The following is a 22303-nucleotide window of genomic DNA, read 5'->3' on the forward strand; positions in this document are numbered from 1 at the left end:
GGCTGTTGCTGATATTCTGCCTTAGTTATTTGCCCCTCTTTCCACTTTTTATATTTGTCCTTTTTGTCTTTCAATTTGTCAGATAGTTTTTTATGCATCCATGCTGGTTTCTTTTGAGATCTATTATTTTTCTTCTTCATTGGTATTGTGTTAGACTGTGCTTTTATAATCTCACTTTTCAAAATTTCCCAAGCTTCTTGAGTCGTTTTCCCCCTGAGGATTCTCATCCATTGAATCCTTCTCAAGCTCTCTCTAAGTTTATTGAAATTAGCTCTCTTAAAGTCCAAGACTCTAGTTTGACTTTGTTCTACTACTTGTATTTGCTTAATGTCGAATTCCAATATTGCGTGGTCACTTGCCCCCAAGGTTCCTGTAGCTTCAACACCTTCTATCATTTCATCTCTGTTAGTGAGAATTAAGTCCAAGATGGCTGATCCCCTTGTCGCCTTCTCTATTTTTATACCCCAGGGTTCTGAAGGAACTGGCAGATGAAAATCTCAGAACCACTGAACTATATCTTTCAAATATCCTGGAGCACAGGGGAGCTGCCAGAGGACTGGAAAAGAACTGATGTAGTTCCCATCTTCAAAAAAGGGAAAAAAAACAGATCCAGGAAACTATAGACCTATCAGCCTGACCTCAATACCAGGGAAAATTCTGGAAAAGATAATCAAGCAACGAATCAACACCTAGAAGTAAACAAAATAATAACCAAAAGCCAACATGGGTTTGTCAAAAACAGATCATGCCAGACTAATCTTATTGCATTCTTTGACAAAGTGACAAAATTAGTGGACCAGAGGAATGCTGTCGATATAATTTACTTGGATTTCAGTAAAGCATTTGATAAAGTAGACCATAACCTACTACTAGATAATGTCGAAAAATGTGGGCTAGACAGCACCACCACCAGATGAATTCGTAACCAGCTGACCAGCCGCACTCAACGTGTAGTCCTCAATGGAACTACATTCACATGGAGGGAAGTATGCAGTGGAGTACCCCAAAGCTCTGTTTTAGGCCCAGTACTCTTCAATATCTTCATAAATGACTTAGATAAGGGAATAGAGGGTAATTATAAAATTTGCAGATGATATTAAGCTGGCAGGAATAGCCAATGCCCTAGATGATAGGCTCAAGATGCAGAAAGATCTTGACAGACTTGAACATTGGGCACTATCTAACAAAATGAAATCAAGATCACGTGAAATGTTAATACCACTTTATAATGCCTTGATAAGGCCACACTTGGAATACTGCATTCAGTTTTGGTCGCCACGATGTAAAAAGGATGCTGAGACTCTAGAAAGAGTGCAGAGAAGAGCAACAAAGATGATTAGGGGACTGGAGGCTAAAACATATGAAGAACGGTTGCAGGAATTCGGTATGCCTAGTTTAATGAAAATAAGGACTAGGGGAGACATGATAGCAATGTTCCAATATCTCAGGGGTTGCCACAAAGAAGAGGGAGTCAAACTACTCTCCAAAGCACCTGAGGGTAGAACAAGAAGCAATGGGTGGAAACTAATCAAGGAGAGAAGCAATCTAGAACTAAGGAGAAATTTCCTGACAGTTAGAACACTTAATCAGTGGAACAATGTGCCTGCAGAAGTTGTAAATGCTCCAACACTGGAAATTTTTAAGCAAATGTTGGATAGCCATTTGTCTGAAATGGTGTAGGTTTCCTGCCTGGGCAGGGAGTTGGACTAGAAGACCTCCAAGGTCCCTTCCAACTCTGATATTATTATTATTATAAAATCAAATTATTGTATATTATAAAGGGGAGAATGACGTATTCAGACAAGTTTTCTGATAGAGTAAAAAAAATCAGGCTATACCTCATGAAATGCCATCAAACTGTAGAAGACACAACGTCAAATATAAATATTTGATAAGACAAACAGAAACTTTAGTATGGTCATTAACCAATAAAAGAACATTCAATAAAATGAACAACATAAAACTAACCCATAACAGCAAGAACTATTGGAGTTTGTGGGTGAGGCTTATACATAATGTAGCAAAATTTTGCTATGTTTAGAGAAATAAGTTTAGCTTAATCATTTAGTTAGTGCAAATGAAAATAATCAGACATGCAAGATGGATTGCAGAGGGGGAAGATCAAGACAGCAAAGTGAAAACATCTTGTTATCAAAGAGCACTGACAAATTTCTATTTTTGTCTTATATTATCAGATTAATCTCCATTTAATTACCAGTCCCTGAGCATAACTATATAATGACTAATTTTCAAACAATTGGACAAGAACTGTTTATATTCTACTGCCAAGAGAAGATTACAACAGAGAAGATTATAACATTGGAAAGAGGATGACAAGACAAAGAGTGAATTCTGGCATGCAAACCAATAGATGACCCAGTGGAATTTAAAAAGAAGGCTTCTGAAAATGAAAATGTAAGTAATGACCAAACCAGCATTAGCATTATCAATAAACCAACCTCTGGGAACACTTCAAAATACAGTATATATGATGTGTTGAATTGGATTTACAAGATTAAAGTGCAGAGGACCACCCCATTGGGAAAGTAAATTATCTAAATATCTATGGAGATTATCAGTCTTCAGGGTCATGGTTGTCCCAAGAAGCTGAAGAAGTGAAACGTCTTCAAAGAAAAACCAGAAAGTCCAGTTGCCTCTTGAAAAAGCACCTTTGGGTGTAAGATATAATAGTTCCGTCTTCTGAGGCACCTGCATGCTTGACTGCAGCAACAAAAAGCTGCCAGGAAGACATTTCCAAAAATGAGACTACAAAACTTTTGTCTAGGCAAAACTTACTAATTGCATGGACTGTGTTATCAGTCTTTGATTATTTAACAGAAATAAATGATCGTTGTTGACATGATGAACATTTAGGGAAGGTTCACACATTGTTGTAATCTCAAACCACTTGTATCCATACTATCACACCACATTCAAAGTGTAAGTGATGACTTGGAGCTCAGTATGACTTAGAATGTGGATATTTATTTATTTGTTTTTTGGTTTATATATTTTGGTCTTGCCATTTATTCGTTTAAAAAATGTATATTGCTCCCCACCTTAAAAAATATAAATCTAGCTTATCCATATCAATGGTATGGAACCAAAACACCCTATTTGTCCTCTGTCTGATTGGCTTATATTTTGCCTACCTGCCCAATAGTTCAGGTAGAATGAGGATGTCTTCTTGAAAGGACTGCAGTTGTGAGACACTCGGTAGGCAGAAAAACAACGCATTTTTCAGTAAAGGAATATCTCCCTCTTCAATTATAATTGACACCCTGCCCAGTTACCTCAGAACAAAAGAACACCACTTCTCCTTCACTGCTCCGGTGAAGATCTAGGCACAGAAGGCTGAGAAAGTATCTCTCCAAGTACAGTTTCTTTCACATCTTTTCTTAAAATTAGACCAAGCAGTTAACTAATGCCACAATATATTGGGTTTAGCTAGAAGAAAAGCCAATCATTACAATGATGAACAAATGAACAAATGAAGGAATAATTCTGTGATAGAAGAGAGAAGATAAATACAGTGTGCGTGACATTCAATTGCGTGATCTTCCATACATACAGAATGCATTTAGAGATGATAGCCTGAAATTGGAAAATTTCTGTGAGAAAACAGATAAGATTTTCCACATAGAGAGAATATCTATCATGAGGGGAAGGAGATAAGTTGAAATGAGCTATGCAGATTGGTCTATGATAATTTGCCACAGCCAGCTTGCCATGACCAACCTGCCACAGACAAATCACCACAACCAACTTGCCATGGGCAACTAGCTACAGGACAACTTCCCGTGGCCATCTCGCCACAGGACAACTCACTGCAGGAAAAGAGTTACCCTAATATCAAAGAAATGGTGGGACAGAATCATTAAAGAAAGGATACAAAAGAAGGGACAGAATGAAATTTGAATGGCAAAAATCAAAATAATTTTATTTTAAATAATTAAATAGAATTGTTAAATTGTCCTGCAATGAGTTGTCTTGCAGCGAGTTGGCTGTGGTGAGTTGGCCATGGCGAGCTGGGCGCAGTGTTTGCCACAGCAAGTTGGCTGTGGCAAATTGTCCCATTCCAGGAAAGAACAAGATGGAGAGGTCTGAATGTACGTAAGTTGCTGAATGATGGCATCTCAGCACAGGCAGAGGTGAGTTTCAGCACATTCTGACCAGTTCTGGAGAACCGTTAGTGGAAATTTTGTATAGTTCGGAGAACCGGTAGTAAAAATTCTGACTGGCCCTGCCCCCATCTATTCTCTGCCTCCCGAGTCCCAGCTGATTGGAAGGAAATGGGGATTTTGTGGTAACCTTCCCCTGGATTAGGAAGGGAATGAAAATTTTACAGTATCCTTCCTCTGCCACGCCCACCAAGCCACGCCCACCAAGCCATTCCATGCCCACCAAGCCACACCCACAGAACTGGTAGTAAAAATTTTTGAAACCCACCACTGAGCACAGGGATTGCTATAAACAGAAGAAAACAATACTTCAACGAATTAGTATTTCTAAGGAAGAAGAAGACCCATCATAAAAGATTGCCAAATGCAACTGACAAAGTGCCCTTGATTAATTTAATAATAGCTACTATTCAGAAAAAGAAATGTAACTGTTGCAGACAGAAGAGGCAATATGGGAGATAATAACTGAGCCATGAGTTTTCATGGTTAAATGTTAGGTTGAACCTGGGTCTCTCTGGTCCCAGTACTCTTTTAAATTGCTTTTTAAATAAGTTATTAATCATACTGGTCAATTTCAGATGGAATAGCAAAACATAAGCTGAGTAAATATTAGTACAATAGATCTTGTTTTCACATGATGCTTACATATGAATGGACTGCTTGCAACAGAACAACCCATTCATGTCATGTGTGAAGGACCATTCTAATTATGGTGAGGACACACAAACTTTGTTTAGCTTTTTTAATAGAAATTTAAATATAACTATGTTAACCAAACCCTTACTTTCAAATAGTGCTGTATTACCAAAAACAAAGGAAAGTGTAAACAGAAATAATACAGTTTGAATCATAAAAGGATTGTGATATATTCACTGTATACCCAACCAGAAAATAGCCAGGAACTCTCTTTTCACAGTTTTCATTGAGTTGCTAATGACAAAACCACTAAGTGTCAGAAGCATCAGTGCCAGGTGAAGAAATATGCCAGTTTTAATTATCCAGATTGTGTTTGAAGTCCTACAGCTACCATACTATGTTTATGCCACTGGCAATGTGGAGAAATCCCTAACATTTAAGGAAAATAAAAATGTGTCATGTCTTATTTTCCTAATCACAACTCCAAATTATATTATCAGTGCACAGTCTGAGATCAAAATATGGGGGGTGGTGGTGGTGGTGTTGCCGCTTTTTATGTGCATAAGTATGTTTCCATAAATATATATGATACTGAGGGAGAAACATTGGGTATTTCAGAGCAGGAATGCCAATTAATATCAATAACCAATGATGTCGCACTTTGTACAAGAGTAAAAGACACAAATTAAAGTTATCTGTTAAACTTGGGAAAAGCCAGGAAGAAGTGAAAATTTAAACTGTAGAAGGTTTATTTCCCTTTGTGTTTACAGAGAGCAATCACTAATTTATATGTCTTTATCTAGTATGTATTAAATATATTTAGCTAATCATGTTATATTCAAACATACAGGTAGCTTCTGGCAAGTTCAAGACAGTTAAAGAAGCGATCCTGAAGAGTTCTCTTCACTTGGGTTGAATATTGCTGCAGATCCAATCTGGAATACATGCGATCAGAAATGTAATTTTCTCCAGAATGCACAGCCTTCCATTTGTGAAAATCAAGGTAAAACAGATGAAACTGGTTTAGTGAGATGCAAACCAGTATTGCAGTTGCACTTCCATGCACTCAAAAGTACCTCGTTGAATCAAATATAAATCACTGCATAACACAGGGATGTCAAACTCATGGCCTGTGGGCCAGATGCATCACGCATTGGTCATGCTCACCCTTGGTTTAGCGAAAGGGAAAAAGTCATACATCACATGATGACAATGTGATGCCATGAGTTTGACATCCCTGGCATAGCACAATGAAGCCCAGAAAATATGTATAGATCTAACTTTGCACTCAAATATAACAGAGGGGCAAACTAGATGATGCATTAAATATTACATGGTCATCCTTCTGACTCTTTTTAGCAAAAGTGATTAGTAATCCAAATCAAATCATTTACTTATATGTATGATCTCATTTTTTGGCTTTGGTTGTTTTAAATATTAATAATATTTCTATTATTTAATAGCAATATAATTATGATTCAGAAATGCTATGTACACAGAATGGCCAGATTCTACTATTTTAGTTTCTAGTTATTAACAATTAATAATTCAAACCTTTGTCAAACTTCCTACTGCAATACTCAGATCCAATTATTATCTTCCAACTACATAATTTCTCTAAATGAAAGTTCCGTAAAATTTTAAATATTTGTTTCCATTGGCTATAGTAAAGGGAATATTTAAGATATTTAAGAGTTTGTTTTATTGACTAATCGATAAAAAATATGAACAATGGTAATTCTATCGAAGTGTTTACTATATATATATATACTATATATTCTTTTCTCAAAATCTGAAAATATGACCAATACAAAAATAAATTAACCAGATAGGCATTAACTGGCAATGTCTATCTTATTTATTTTATTTATTTATTGATCAAATTTATATACCGCCCTATCTCCCGAAGGACTCAGGGCGGTGTACAGGCATTTAAAAAACATATAAATACAATATAAAAACAATTAAAAAACTTATTCTAAAAAAGCCCGTTAATTTAGAATTAAAAATATAAAATAAAACCCAATTTAAAACCAGTAATTTAAAATCTAGCTCAGTCCTGCACGGTTAAATAAATATGTTTTAAGCCCGCGGCGGAAGGTCCGGAGGTCCGAAAGCTGACGAAGTCCGGGGGGTAGTTCATTCCAGAGGGTGGGAGCCCCCACAGAGAAGGCCCTTCCCCTGGGCGTCGCCAGACGACATTGCCGCGCTGACGGCACCCTGAGGAGACCCTCTCTGTGAGAGCGCACGGGTCGGTGGGAGATATTCGGTGGCAGTAGGCGGTCCCGTAAGTTTTTGTCTTGTCTAACCACCCAGCACACATGCAATGAAAAGTGATACTTCTTTCATACTACCCCATAATCTATTTTCATTCATGCATTGCAAAGTTGTTTCAGTAGTTAACCATACAAGGGAGCTGATATACAAATCAATCACAGAAAATAGCAGATGCAACGTCATTTCTGTTTAACTAGACCTAGTTGTCTTTTTCAGCAATCACACATCATATGAGAAGGAAAATAAATTCTATTCCGTAATTGATAAGGCCCCCGATGTTGTTAGAGAAATGCTTCGATTTTAAGATCCCCTTGTGCTTAATTTCACATATAACCTCCACTTGAAGAGCTGCCTATTTCAATTCAGAGATTAAGAAACAGGAGAGTGCAGCCATAAAGTTCCTAGAAATTACTTCTGTAGAACCCAAATTGGTCATGCATACAGATTATTGTAGCATATTTTTCTATATTATCTTGATATTTACAAGTATTTCTATATGCAAATTGATACATATTATGTCTCAGTGCAGACAGTTTTGAGACTGCAGCAGGATATAAATGCAATAAATAAATGAATTATTTGACTACTGAAATTATACCAGCTATTTTTAAATGGACTCAAGTAAATGTTTATCGCCATATTTAAACAAATTGATCTTAGCTATTACACAATTTTAAAAATGCTCATTTTTCTACTTTTGGGGAAAGGAATAATTTTTCTATTTTTCAATTGATCTATTGAAAATCATAAAGTATTGTAAACTTCATTTACATAACAATGCCTGACAATATAGAACCATCCATAACAAGGTATCTGTGAGAATGCAAATCTTGATCAATATTTGAACCAGTTATTTCATGAATATGCGTAGTAAGATTTACCTTCCTATCCGGCCAATTATATTTTTCAAATATTGCATCATATGTATCCACTGCACCATCAGTAATCAGCATTATCGCTTGACTGCAGATACTTCCTTGTCCTGTGTGATTGAACTAGGAAACAAAATAAAATATTATTTGGTTTTGACAAACCTAGTTAGGCTTTTGCTACAAGATACCTGTGCTTCAATGTGTATTTCCATCTAGAAAAAGTATATTTCATTTCTTATTTTGATGGAGTACAGTAGTCAAACATATTCCACATTTAAAATGATATACTTTAATCAATACAATGTCATATGGAATTTTTTTTATAGAGAAGCATCCATTCCATCAAAAAGTCAAGTCTGGAAATTGCAAGCCCCAGGACAAGAAATATTTAAGTACCTCAACTCTGTTTGAAATATGTCAAAATATTAGTCATCATTTTTAATGATCAAGTGAGAGGGAGACAGAATCAAAAATGAAGAAGGAATACAAAACCAATTTTACATATCACTTCATCATCAAGTTAGTTTGCTTACTTTATGGGCTTACTCTCATTTTTATTAATGTGTATACATAAATACCATATTTTTCGCTTCATAAGCTCCACTTTTTCCCCCCAAAAAGTGGTTGGAAATGTCTGTGCATTGGTGACAGTCCTTTGGTGAATAGCAGCTGTGTCGTGGCAGTGGGGTCCTTTTAAAGTGCTGAACCCCGCCTCTTCTGTCTCTTTTCCTCAGTGCAGGAGTCAATAGGCAAGCTCCACCTGATATTTTTTTTCTTGTTTTCTTCCTCTAAACTTAGGTGTGTCTTATGGTCAGGTGCATCTTATAGTGTGAAAAATACAGTATGTATGTACATGCATGCTTACAGTACGTACACACTGTTTCCTAATATTTTCAGTGCTCCTTGGCTCAGAGGAGAAGACTTTTCTTTGCTATTTTTTTTTCTTTTACAGGATAAGGTTTACTGTGGTCTCCATTCAATAGTGCATGAATGGATTTTTTTGTTAGAAAGATAACCAGGTAACAGTGAATAGATTCTACCTGCTAAAGGTTAAGATGAAAAAATAATAGAAAATAAAGGGGGCAAACAGAATGATGGGGAAAATGGTTTAAAAGGCACTGCATTCTCTTTCAACATTGGGTTGCAAACTTTTGGAACTGGTGGCACAGTTAGGATTTTAATAGCTTGTCATCATATTCTCATAAAAAAGCTGCCATATAGGCGTACGCAATCTGAAAATTTCCATTTAGTAGAAGGCCATTTTTAAAATTGCTCCCATCTTCTCTATTCTTGTCACAAACTTAGGTACCTATATATTTGGGCAGGTGAGCAGGTGAGTATTTTCTGCCCAGACAAAATACAGAGTTGCAACTGCTGTTGCTCTGCTGCTGCTCTGCTATTGATAATTGGTGCTTGGCAGTGGTGAAATTCCATTTTTTTTACTATCGGTTCTGTGGGCATGGCTTGGTGGGCATGGCAGGGGAAGGATACTGCAAAATCCCCATTCCCACCCCACTTTGGGACCAGCCAGAGGGGGTATTTGCCAGTTCTCCAAACTACTAAAAATTTCCGCTACAGGTTCTCCGAACTACTCAAAATTTCTGCTACCGGTTCCCCAGAACATGTCAGAACCTGCTGGATTTCACCCCCGGTGCTTGGTAGTTTAAGATATTAATACTTGATTAATACTTGCTGTTGATAATTTGTGCTTGATAGTTTAAGGAAGGATGGATATGTAGACTGTAGCAGACACGAGTAACAGTATATGTGAACACTCTGGGCACGTATAAATTTTATTCTCGCTGTGCCAAGATAAAACCAGCCAACACTGAGATTATTATATGATGAATAAAACTAGAAAATCTATTTGCATCAGTGACTCTTCTTTATTTTAAAACTAAAGTAAGAACATAGATTAAAAAACATACAGTATATTAAAATAGTTGGAACTGGGTCTTTTCATCTATTTATTTTACTGTAAATCTTATTAGCTTGGATGGGTAAAGTTTTCTCGTGTGTATTTAAACATTTTTATTGAATAACAGAAATGATTAACATCTTTTCCAGAGTAATAACAATAATAAGGGACCTTATGATGAACTACAATTAACTCAGTGATTCATTATTTAGCAGGGAAAATTTCAGCTCATCCTGACATTTGGACCATTTATTTATGATTCTCTTGAAAATGTCACAGAATTTTAATTATTGGTTAAGACTTATAATATATATATAAACATAACAAAAATTAACTTATTGGCAAAGGAAGTAATTGCATCTGTCACATGATATAATTCACACAGTAATCCTGCAGGAGAAACTTGTGGCAATAGCATAAATAATGGTTGGGAAGAATTTAGATTTAGCTATGAATAAAATTTGGAGAATCAAGAGGACAGTTAGCTCTTTGGAAAACACTAGGGAATGTGAGGCTTAGTTATTCTAACCTAGGAAACAGTCTAAAAGTGAGACCCAACAAATGATCATATAAGTTCTGACCTATCATTTCAGAATTTGCATGTTGCAATACTGCTACATTCAGTTAAAAAAATGCTACATTGTTCATATAAACACATTGCATAACTAATACAAATTCTAAAGTGGAAAAAATTTCAGGTAATGAAATCAAAAACAGAAGAGGAGGCAGAATTGATGAACTTACATCACTGAGCATATTGAAAGCTTCAACTAAGGCAATGTCCAGCATTCCGATCCCTTTGGCAAAAAGTTTGTCAAGGTGTTCCCTGAAGTGCTGCAGAAGAAACAGAAAGAGGATTTCAAGCAACTTTTTTGGGGGAAAGTTCATTTTAAAACCATCTATTTATTAAAGTCAAGGAACTTTTCACATTTGTAAAGAAACAAACTGATTTTTCAAATTTATTTTAAAGAGTCTTGTTTCTCCAGTTTTTGGAAGAAAATGTCACGCTTTTGAAGTGTGTATGTATGTAAATAGATAGATGATAGCTAGATAGCTAGCTAGATAGCTAGATACACACACACACACACACACACACACACACGTGTGTGTGTGTGTGTAAGTTTTGTATGAAAATAGAAATCTGTCAAGCTGGGTTATTTGATTTTATTAGACAAAATTGTCCCTTACACTGAACCAAAATCCCACAAATGTTTAGAAGAAAATAAGTATTTAGAAAGACTTATTCATGTTATGATAATTCCTTATCCATTCTATACCATTCTATACTGATCACCCAAACAGTGATCAGTTTGCTCAGCTTCAAAAATCCTTTCTATTCCTTTATCTTGCCTTTAAATGCAAATCAAAGAAAGCAATTCTACAATTTCTTCCGGCCCAGAAAGTATTTTGAATGTTCAGTTCCAACCTAATATTGTCTATCTGTTCACCACCAGCCATAAGTACATGGTATTTTTTTATTGATCACAGTTTCATTACTTATGTTATCACAGATTAATATAACCTCATTCTTGAATTTGCTATCAACAAAGAAACATCTCACGATGAAATCCATCCCACACCAATGTTGTCTACCACATCATCTTTTAAATAAATGATACAAATTGTTCTCTCTTTCCCAAATCCATGCATTGTTTAGATTTAACAAGGGAAAAAATGATTATGAAATATAAGAAGAAATTATATGCAGCTATGCCTAACATTGTTTTTGTAAATTTCCTATAAAGAACATTTTTGTACTAAAATAATGGATTCATACGGTTCAGTGAATGACAAAATTTCATATGTTTAAAGGGAAGGGGAATCAGCTTAAGGCCATTTTGAAGCATATGTTACTCCCACAAACTGGGGGTGATTTTCCAAAGCAATTAGTGTAACTTAATGTTCATGTTGACCCAGTAAATTTGGTTTGTTCATCTCAGTATTTCAAAAACTTCAAAGTTTTGTTCATCTCAATAAGCATTTAAGCTACAATGGAGTCAGATGCTGTGGAATGAATTTTATATTTTACTCAAATTAATCAGTGAAAATACTTATATTTCATCATGGAAAATGTTAATGATATTTTCTCTTTCAGTCTGAAACATGTAGAATATGAAATCTGAGACGCAACACACGCTCAATTTTAGAGGAATGTCCTTATCAATAGACTTCTGGTACTCATCCTGATATAGCATGTATTTGTGAGCTGCCCTAACAGAATTGAAATAAAACCAAGGGAATCCAATTATCTCATCTTAACTCTTAACCATTGATCCCAAAGGTTTGTTTTTTTTGTATCATTATATGGTCAAGTCTGCTGGAGTAGTAGTTGTTGTTTTAACCATTTAGTTGTGTCTGACTCTTGAGGACTTAACAGGCAACTTCTCTCCATGCTAGTGTGTCGAGCACAACTTAAATCATTTGGAAATTTAACTTTGCATCAGATTTGATACTATCAAGCCAGTATGTTTTTTGGTTGCCCCTTCTTCTTGTTCCACTAAACATTCTAGCAATGTTGCCTTCTCCAATGAATTTGCACGTATGATAGGGCCAAAGTAAACCAGATATATAAGTAGAAAACTAAGTAAACTAAATGGTTATAACTAAAACCAAAGGAGACTCAAATTCAAGTCCACATTTAACCTAGAAGCTTACTATGTGATTCTACATTCCAGCCTACTTCACGGACATCTTGCTGTGAGGAAAATTTAGAGAAGGCTATCTTGAACTTCAGAAAGAAATGGGATACAAACCTTTTTTTCCAAAAAAGTTTTCATTTTTGTTTCTCATAAATACATTTAAATGTACAGTCTTTTAGCCATCGTTTTCCATTCATCTTATCTTTTAACTTTCATTTTTAGTTGTTCGGGGCTGCTCTTTTACCGTTTACCCTTCTTTATTTTGCCACAACTTTTCTTCTTCTCCTCTCCTCTCCTTCGCTTCCTTCCTCTATCTCTTCCTACTTTCTTCATTCTTCCTCTCCTTCTCTTTCCTACTTCCCCTTCCCTTCCCCCACACCTCTCTTCTTCCCCTCTTTCTAACCCTCTCTCCTACTTCTCTTTCCCCTCCCTTGGGATACAAACTTAAGAAACCAATAAATTAAATCGATGGCTCTGAATGTAGCTGTATAGCTGTGGAAACAAGTACCGTGTTCTTCTTGCTGACAAGTCTCTATCTATCCTCTTTAATTCATATGTTGTCTTAAACTTTTCATGACAATTGAAAACAACAATGAAAGCCCTCACATTAGGAGTGCAAGTCCATAAGGTTTTGGGGAGAAATTTAAAGGATTGACAAAGTGTTTCTAAATGGAGCGTAAGGCCACACAAAAAACTTACGTTAGTAGGAGATTTGCACAAAGCATGAAAAAAAGGAACTTCACAGCAACTCAAAGGACCTCTTTTCAAACAGTTCAAGCATGTGTCACTGGCAAAATCCAAGCAGCTGCTTGCAGAGCTTTTCTCAGCTGTCTCTGCATACAGCTACAGGCATAGCCATTTCACTTGCCAGGGAAGAAAGCAAACAATAAAGCTGCTTTTCCTACATTAACAACACTTGGGACTTATGCAACTTATGTTTGGGGAAAATAATGTTTCCGTAATGTGTATAAATGCAGCACTGACATCATGCCAAATATTAATATACTGGAAAAAGCTCATATGCAAAGAAATCAGGTTTATTGTCTTCAGGTCTCCTATTAAGCAGATGCTGTTAGGCGATTCTGTGTAAAAAGTATGTGCGTGTATGTTACACATATACACAAAAGTATGTGTACAAAGTATGAAAGCAACTCTTCTAATTTATAGTCTTTACTATTTTTAATTACATCCAGGCTTTTTTTTTTAAGTCTCTTGAAAATTTTATAAAGGAAAGGGAGAAAGAAAAAGGGGGGGGGGGAAGGATGGCCAGCAGCAAGGTGGATAAATATAGTGGCACCGCTATATTTACACTATTGGAAGATCTGAAGAACCAGATCATTCTGAGAAAATCTGTCTATGTGGTTTCTAAGAGTTGATACCAGCTTGATGGCCCATGCTCAAATATGACTTACTGGAAACATAATTATGAAGTGACTATTACTGTCAGTCATTTGGGTCACTCCAGGTTTCAGCTTGAAAGCATTATCATTTTAGGAAACAGAACTTACATGCCTTTCCTATGCCTTTAATAAAATAAAGCAGTAAAGATATGAAAATATAACTTCCTTGTTCTATACATGGAAATATCTTTTCTAAAACAAACTCTGTTCTTCATTGTCTCTCACTTGGATAACAGCCTACTGTATGTGTGATTCTGTGAAAGATAATCCTGTGAAGCTTGAAACTTTCTCTTTCATCCCTGTTTTGGACATAACACAAGTCAAAATCCCTCCCTCCCCTATTTGGGGTTATAAAGAATTCCCACAAAGTATTCCTTGCTTTGAGAGAATCTTAGATTTGATTAAAAAATACATACACCCTTTTAATCCAATGTTGTCTCTCTTAGTCCTTACCTTGAGTGGAACTCACATAACCAGGAAATTAAAAAAAAACCACCCTGCATTATTCATATCAGAACTTGTTGCCTGCAAACATGAGAAGAAACATAAACCAGGACAAGCTAACCAGTATACATACATTGGGTGGCTCAATATGCTTTCAATTTCTGATTAGTTTAACTGCTTTTGTTATTGTGCTCTTCACAGTAAATCAAGATAATATGGAATAATTATTTCAGTTTATTGTTATGGTCACAAGAGCAGCTTGCAGATACAGATGATAAGAGTTACCTTTCTGAAATTGTAGTACAGTCAAGCAGTATGGCTTGCCAGATTGCAAAAGGAAGGCTCTCTGAAAATATGATAGCTATTTCAGCCACAGCTACAAAAAGTTTTGTACTCAATTATAACAAAGAATAAAAGGAACCAGAACTGGATTGGATTTCATGAATCTGAATCCTGGGAAAGCAATGCAACTTCCTGAAACTAATTTTGATGTGCATGCTTCATTTTCATTTATAATCACAAAATCTTCAAATGTGTAGGATCTACTTATAGCATAATGGTAATGCTATGCAAATGAAATGGGCAACTGGGGCAATTATATCCTGATGTGTGATTAGTAAAATGAGAATAAGAATAAGATACAAGTGACAATTATTTTTGTTGGAACCAAAGATTAAGACAACACTGGCAAATCTTTGCTCAGGACCAGCTTTGGTGGCACTGATCTCCAAAGCTGATCTCCAAATCTCAACTTTCACAATTCAAACTATCCATTTCACCAAATACTTAATTAAGCAATGAAACCTAGAGGAAAGAAAGGAATAATCTTGGAAATTCAGGATATGTTCTGCCTAAGCATGATCTCCTAACTACTTTGGACAGAGGAATAATCAAGGCAGAACACTGTACAAAATACACTGTAATACACTGTATTACACTTTTAATACACTTTTATATACACTTTTAATACACTGTATTAAAAAAGGAAGTGATAACTAATTGTTATGTATCTTTAAATATTTTGGCGGGAAACAAGCACGTTGCTGATTGGTTGAAGCCGCCGGTTAAACAGTATATAAAGGGTTGTTTTTCCCCAGCCAGGTTGCTGGGTTCACCATATATTAAAGAGCTGTTGTCACTACCCTGGTCTCCAGCCTCGTTACTTCCCGAACATAACACTGGCGACGAAGGTGGGATTTTGAGGCTAAGGAGCACCAGAACCGAGCTGAAGCACAAAAGAACCGAACCCAGCAAACACAGGGCAGAAAAACGGAGATGGCCAGTTACACTCCGCCCGCACCGTTTGACCCGGTTAGAGAGAAATGGGGAACGTATATGACCCGTTTCGAAAGCTTTCTAGAAGCCAACGAACTGCAAGGAGTTCCAGACAACCGCAAAAGGGCATACTTCTTGAGCCACTGCGGTCCCGAGGTCATCGACATCGCGGAAGCCCTGGCAGAGCCAACGCCGATACAATCGGTATTGTGGCAAACTCTGCAAACCCTGCTAAAAAACCATTTCGCGCCAACGCCGTCCAAATACGTGCGGCGTTTTGAATTTGGAGGCGCCGACAGCTGAGGCGAATCCATCGGCGACTACATGGCCGCCCTGCGGAAAGCCTCCAAAGACTGTGGGTACCGAGACCTGGGCGAGGTGCTGCTGGAGCAACTCATCAGGGGTCCGAGACATGCGTTTGCGGGCGGCTGCTATCGAAAAGCAATCTGGCGCTGGCAAACGCCCTGGGCGAAGCCAGGCGCATGAAATGTCAACCCAAGCGGCGGAGACACTGCAAAAGCCCCTCACACCAAAGGCGAACACAAAGTCAACCCCGGTGCACCAAGAAGAGATCCAAACCGAATCTGACGGTGAGGATGAGGGAGGGGTTTGCCGAACTGATAAACGGGCCAAGAGAACCGGACGAATGCGGAAGTTGCGGGGTCAACACCAGCGCCAACGCTGCAAGTTCAAGGACGCAACATGTCGGCGGTGCGAGAAGAAGGGGCCCCTAGCCCAAGTCTGTCGAGCCCCCCAACCTTCCCCCCGAAAATTCAAATCGGCCAACCAGAGCGCGGGATCGGCAAGGCGACCCGCGATTGGCACAAACAAAAAAGGCGCGGATTCAAACCAAACGACGGTGGTCATAGGCCGCGCCTCAACCCGGGTGGAGAAGAAGATCTTCACCAAACCTAAAATAGAAGGAGTACGGTGCCAACTCCAAGTGGACACGGGTCAGCGATCACCATCATGTCCTGGGACACTTTGGCGAAGTCACTGCCGTCAGTCGCGTAGCGCCACCTGCAAACACAACGGCTACGAGTCCACGACTACCAAGGGAATCGCATCCCTGTTCGAGGGACCACCTCCGTCCGAGTCGAGTACGGACCACACAAGAAGACCCTGCCCATCACGATCGTCGAAGGGACCCTGCCTAGTTTGTTGGGACTAGACTGGTTTCGTGCACTGGGCATGGGGGTGACTGGCATCTACAGAAGTGACTGTAACCTGAAAGACATACTCATGAACGAGTTCGAAGATGTCTTCAAGGACTGCCTGGGCAAGTACAAGGGGACCCCTATTTCCTTCAACTTAGACCCCCAGGTAGCTCCCATTAGGTTAAAGGCAAGGAGAGTCCCTTTTGCCCTTAAACCTAAAATTGACAAGGAGCTAGATAAGCTCATAAATCAGGGGATTTTGGTGCCAGTCGATCACGCAAAGTGGGAGACGCCAATCGTCACCCCAGTAAAACCAGATGGGTCAATTAGAATCTGCGCTGACTACAAGGCGACGCTAAACAAAGCCTTACAGAAAAGCGCTTACCCAGTTCCCGTGGTGCAACACTTGCTGCACTCTTTGGGGCAAGGGCAAGTCTTTGCAAAGTTAGACTTGGCTCAAGCCTACCAACAACTGCCCATAGACGCCAACACAGCCGAAGCCCAAACGATTGTAACTCACAGGGGGGCCTTCAAGTGTACCCGATTACAATTTGGGGTGAGTGTGGCACCGGGGCTGTTCCAAAATTTGATGGAACGACTTCTGCAAGGGCTCCCAGGGGTAGTTCCCTACTTCGATGATGTATTGATATCAGCCGAAAACGTAGAGGAATTGGGGGAGCGTTTGAGAAAAGTTCTGGGCATTTTCCGGTCAGCCGGACTAAAGGTTAAAGTGAACAAATGCCAGATAGGGGTAGAATCCGTCGAATTCTTGGGCTACCGAATAGACAAGAAAGGAATTCACCCCACTGAGAGCAAGGTCAAGGCAATCAGAAAGGCTCCAGCGCCCAAAAACAAAACAGAGCTACAGGCATTCCTAGGGCTAGTGAATTTTTACGCGGTTTTTTTAAAAAACAAAGCGACCGTTGCTGAACCGCTGCATAAGCTTCTAGGGAAAAATACTGCTTGGTCTTGGGGAAAGTCGGAAAGTAGGGCTTTCGAAGCAGTAAAAAACCTGCTCTCGAGCGACAGCCTGCTCATCCAGTATCATAGCTCATTGCCACTAGTGCTGGTTTGCGATGCCTCCCCTTACGGGGTGGGGGCTGTGCTCAGCCACAGACTGCCAAACGGCACAGAAGCCCCTATAGCCTTCTACTCCAGAACGATGTCCTCCCCAGAGAGGAACTATAGCCAGTTAGATAAGGAAGTGCTAGCAATTGTGTCAGGGGTAAAAAAAAATTCACGAATATGTTTTTGGGCGAGACTTTGAAATTGTGACTGACCACAGACCGCTGTTAGGAATACTGGCTGGCGACCGCCCAACGCCTGTGGCACTTTCGCCACGATTGACTCGATGGACTATTTTCTTAGCCGCTTATTCTTACAAGCTGCAGCATCGACCAGGAAAAGAAGTGGGGCATGCGGACGCGTTAAGCAGATGCCCACTACCAGGGGCGATCGAAGATCCCACTCCGGGAACGCCCATCTTGCTTATTGACTCTTTGGACTCTGGCCCAGTCACATCTAAGGAAGTGGCTCGGGCATCATACCGGGACATTATGTTAAGGACTGTACTCGGTTGGGTACAAAGAGGGTGGCCCGCTGCGCCGGGCGAACGGTTTAAGGAATTTGTAAAAAAACGTGATGAGCTCTCGGCTCAAGGGGGGTGCCTGTTATGGGGTGATCGAGTGGTAATCCCGGATAAATTGAGGGGAAGGGTATTGGACCTCCTCCACGAGGGTCACCCAGGGATCGTAAGGATGAAGGGGCTAGCAAGAAGCTATGTGTGGTGGCCACTCATGGACTCAGAGATTGCTGAGAGGGTAGGGAAATGCCAGGCTTGCCAAGAGTCCAGACCCCTACCCCCAACGGCCCCAGTCAGGGAATGGGAAAAACCCCAAGGGCCCTGGTCAAGAATCCACATTGATTTTGCTGGCCCTTTCCACGGCCAAACCTTCCTAGTGGTTGTCGACGCTTTCTCTAAATGGTTGGAGATCATACTCATGAAATCCACAACAGCCGAGGCAGTAATCGCAGCCCTGCGCCACCTATTCGCAACCCACGGGTTGCCTGACACTCTGGTGTCCGACAACGGCCCGCAATTCACGGCAGCCCAATTTGAGGAATACTTGGCAGAGGAGGGCATCCGACATGCCCTCTGCGCCTTCCACCCTGCGCCGAATGGCCTTGCAGGCGTTCCGTCCGGAGCGCTAAGGAGGCATTGTCCAGGCTCAAGCCAGGTGACTGGCAAACAAAGATAGATTTCTTTCTGGCCGTTCAGCACAGAACCCCAAGCACTGCTACAGGCAGAAGCCCAGCCGAATTATTGATGGGACGGAAGCTCCGGTGCCCACTTGACTGCTTGAATCCCATTACACACCAGAGGGTTACAAGGGGAACTAGAAAAACGAGAGAAATGGGCATAGGCGACCGAGTGTGGGCCCGCAACTATGGGGACGGCCCAAGTTGGCTCGCAGGGCAAATCATAAAAGCAACCGGTCCAAAGTCATACTTGGTCGAGTTACAAGACAACCGAGTATGGAGGCGCCACATAGATCAGATAAGGAAACGAATAGCTGAACAACCCGAGCTATATGAGACAGATCATGACCACTCCTTATTTGAACCCACAGCTGACCATAACCCGGGGGAGGCGCAAGACTTAGCTGAGGTCCCGGAGGTCCAGCGACGCCATCAGGTTCCCGATGGAAACAGCAGGGAAAACTCTAAAAGTAATCCAAGGCCGGAGGGCCAAGAAAAAGAGACTGCAAGTAATCCAGGGCCCGATGGCCTAGAGAAAGAGCTGGGAGGAGAAAAAAGCCCCTCCGACCAGCTCAAAACACCACCCAGGACTGAACCGCGCAGGTCCGAAAGAATTAGGAGACGCCCAGGTTATTTGCGTGACTACGTCGAAAAATAACATGTAAATAATATGTAAATAGTGGTAAAGTGTTTTCTGGGAGGGGAGGAGTGTTATGTATCTTTAAATATTTTGGCGGGAAACAAGCACGTTGCTGATTGGTTGAAGCCGCCGGTTAAACAGTATATAAAGGGTTGTTTTTCCCCAGCCAGGTTGCTGGGTTCACCATATATTAAAGAGCTGTTGTCACTACCCTGGTCTCCAGCCTCGTTACTTCCCGAACTTAACACTAATGCTGTTATTTTTTAAAAGTTCCATCGTAAAAGGTTGCTAGAAATGCCTCCCTAGTGATGTCACTGAACAATGGGAAGTCAGGGTGGCTGCAAAACATTGGAACATTGGAAACATTGAAGAAAGAGCAATACAAAGAAAGGCGGGCTATTTTCTAACTATGGTATGTATAAGGATCCTGCATCTCATCCATGAGAATATCATTTAAATATGAAAGCAATTTGGAAAAAAGCAAATGGAGTGAGACCACTTTAGAAAAGTAGAAGTAATTTCTGGCATAGGCCTAGCATCATGATATTGTCAAAAATGAGCAACTCATCCATCTCAAAAAGAAGACACAATCCAGATATTTAAGCTATATGGCAGGCTTCACCGAGAATTGTAACCACATTCAACCAAACACAATCTGAGGTTTCATTGTTCCAAGGATTAAACATGTGACACAGGTAAGCTTCTGATTCAATTATGGTATCCATTATTTAGGTACACTGTCTTCTTAATTTCATGTGGAAATATTTATAAATGTGTATCTGCATGTGGTTTAATGTATAAAATGCAAATTGTGGTACTGTTGCCTTAAATGTAGAGTTGCATTAAATCATATAGTCATATAATTCCTAAGAGGTAAGAAACATGTAATATGGAGTTTCTCAAACATGAACATTTCTTGGCCTGAGTAAACTTGTATTAACCTAGGCTGTTGCACATGTTTGTAATTTTGCTGAAAAAGCACAGACAATGATAAAACACTGTCTGCTCTATTTCCCACTTTGAAAAGGGAAAAAAAAGGAATGTTTTACAAATTGGCATACTGAAAGGCAAGACCATCTTAATAACAAAACCATAAACCAGACTAGTACTGGTCTATAAGAATAATGAGAATAAGACATTTGTTTCTATAGATAGTTTGAATAACAATTGCACAGGCAGAAAGACGTGAGCATCCCACTCTACCAAACAAAACTGATCAATACTTTTTTTCATTTGTGCACTGCACCTTGAATCGGACTGAGACACCGGCATAATGTGTGAAAAGAAATGTATATGAAATTATAGTATTTAACCTCAGTTGGAAATTCCTCTGATACAACATAAGTTGCTTTTTTAAAAAAAAATAGTATTTTCAAACTACAAAAGAAACAAAATATATTAATAAAACATTATGAGACTAGGTGCCCTGCTTATTTTCTAAATTTGTACACATACAAGCTGTTCATGTAAACATATCAAATACTTTAACTTTTCCCTGTCATATCTGACACTAAACTTGCCACTTAGCTCATTTCATTACAACAGTTCATTTGATTCAGATGTTACTTAAAAGCTTTCTTTCCAAAACTTCCTACTGCCAATAAACTGACAGTACTCACTGCTAAAATGAATACAATTTAAACTTGTATTACATGGAACTCAAGAAAAGCACAACAAAGATGCATAAAAACCAGGGGTGAAATCCAGCAGCTTCTGACAGGTTCTGGAGAACTGGTAGCGGAAACTTTGAGCAGTTTGGAGAACCGGTAGCGGAAATTTTGAGTAGTTCAGAGAACTGGCAAATACCACCTCTGTTGGCCCCAGAGTGGGGTTGGAATGAAGATTTTGCCGTATCCTTCCCTTGCCATGCCCACCAAGCCATACCCACCGAGCCATTCCATGCCCACCAAGCCACATCCACAGAATCTGTAGTAAAAAAAATTGGATTTCACCACTGATAAAAACCCTGCACCCCATGAGCAAAGCAATTTGAAATGATAACCTATTATCTGATATCCTACATATTCTTGATATACTTCTATACTGTTGGATCATTATTAACAAATTAAGAGAAGTGAGATATCTAACTTTTCTCTCCCAGCTTCAATTTCAATGATATGTGACCAATAGCAAAGAACAAATTAGGATAAGGAAATTGGGCAGAATAAGACAGTAAACTTTGGTTGCCTGGGCCATAGCCCTAATTCAAATAATGGTTGACATTCATTTAAAAAAATATGGGCAGGAAAAGGAATATTTTAAGACTAATATATCTGTGCTACAAATATATGAGTGTTTACTAGTTGGCAGGAAACAGAAGCAAGACAGTTTAGCTGCTTGCTGCTATCTAATAATTATCTGGATTTTTACTGCCCCAAGTGTAGTTTTTTTTATTTATTTACATTTATATCCCGCCCTTCTCCGAAGACTCAGGGCGGCTTACAGTGTGTAAGGCAATAGTCTCATTCTATTTGTATATTTACAAAGTCAACTTATTGCCCGCCCAACAATCGGATACTCATTTTACCTATCTTATAAAGGATGGAAGGCTGAGTCAACCTTGGACCAGTGGGACTAGAACCTGCAGTAATTGCAGGCAGCTGTG

General features: G+C 39.2%; 1 protein-coding gene across 1 annotated transcript in view; it reads right to left on the bottom strand.

Annotated features, from left to right (window-relative positions):
• Positions 1–22303, bottom strand: part of CACNA2D3 (calcium voltage-gated channel auxiliary subunit alpha2delta 3) — a 688395-nt gene that overhangs the window by 290679 nt on the left and 375413 nt on the right. Inside the window, exons 10-11 of the mRNA XM_058170578.1 lie at positions 10629–10718; positions 7976–8089 (exon numbers count right to left, since the gene is read on the bottom strand). Coding sequence (XP_058026561.1) covers positions 7976–8089; positions 10629–10718 — 204 coding nt within the window. The remainder of the gene's footprint in view (positions 1–7975; positions 8090–10628; positions 10719–22303) is intronic.

Source organism: Ahaetulla prasina, chromosome 2 (assembly GCF_028640845.1).
Source record: "Ahaetulla prasina isolate Xishuangbanna chromosome 2, ASM2864084v1, whole genome shotgun sequence".
Taxonomy (NCBI): Eukaryota; Metazoa; Chordata; class Lepidosauria; order Squamata; family Colubridae; genus Ahaetulla; species Ahaetulla prasina.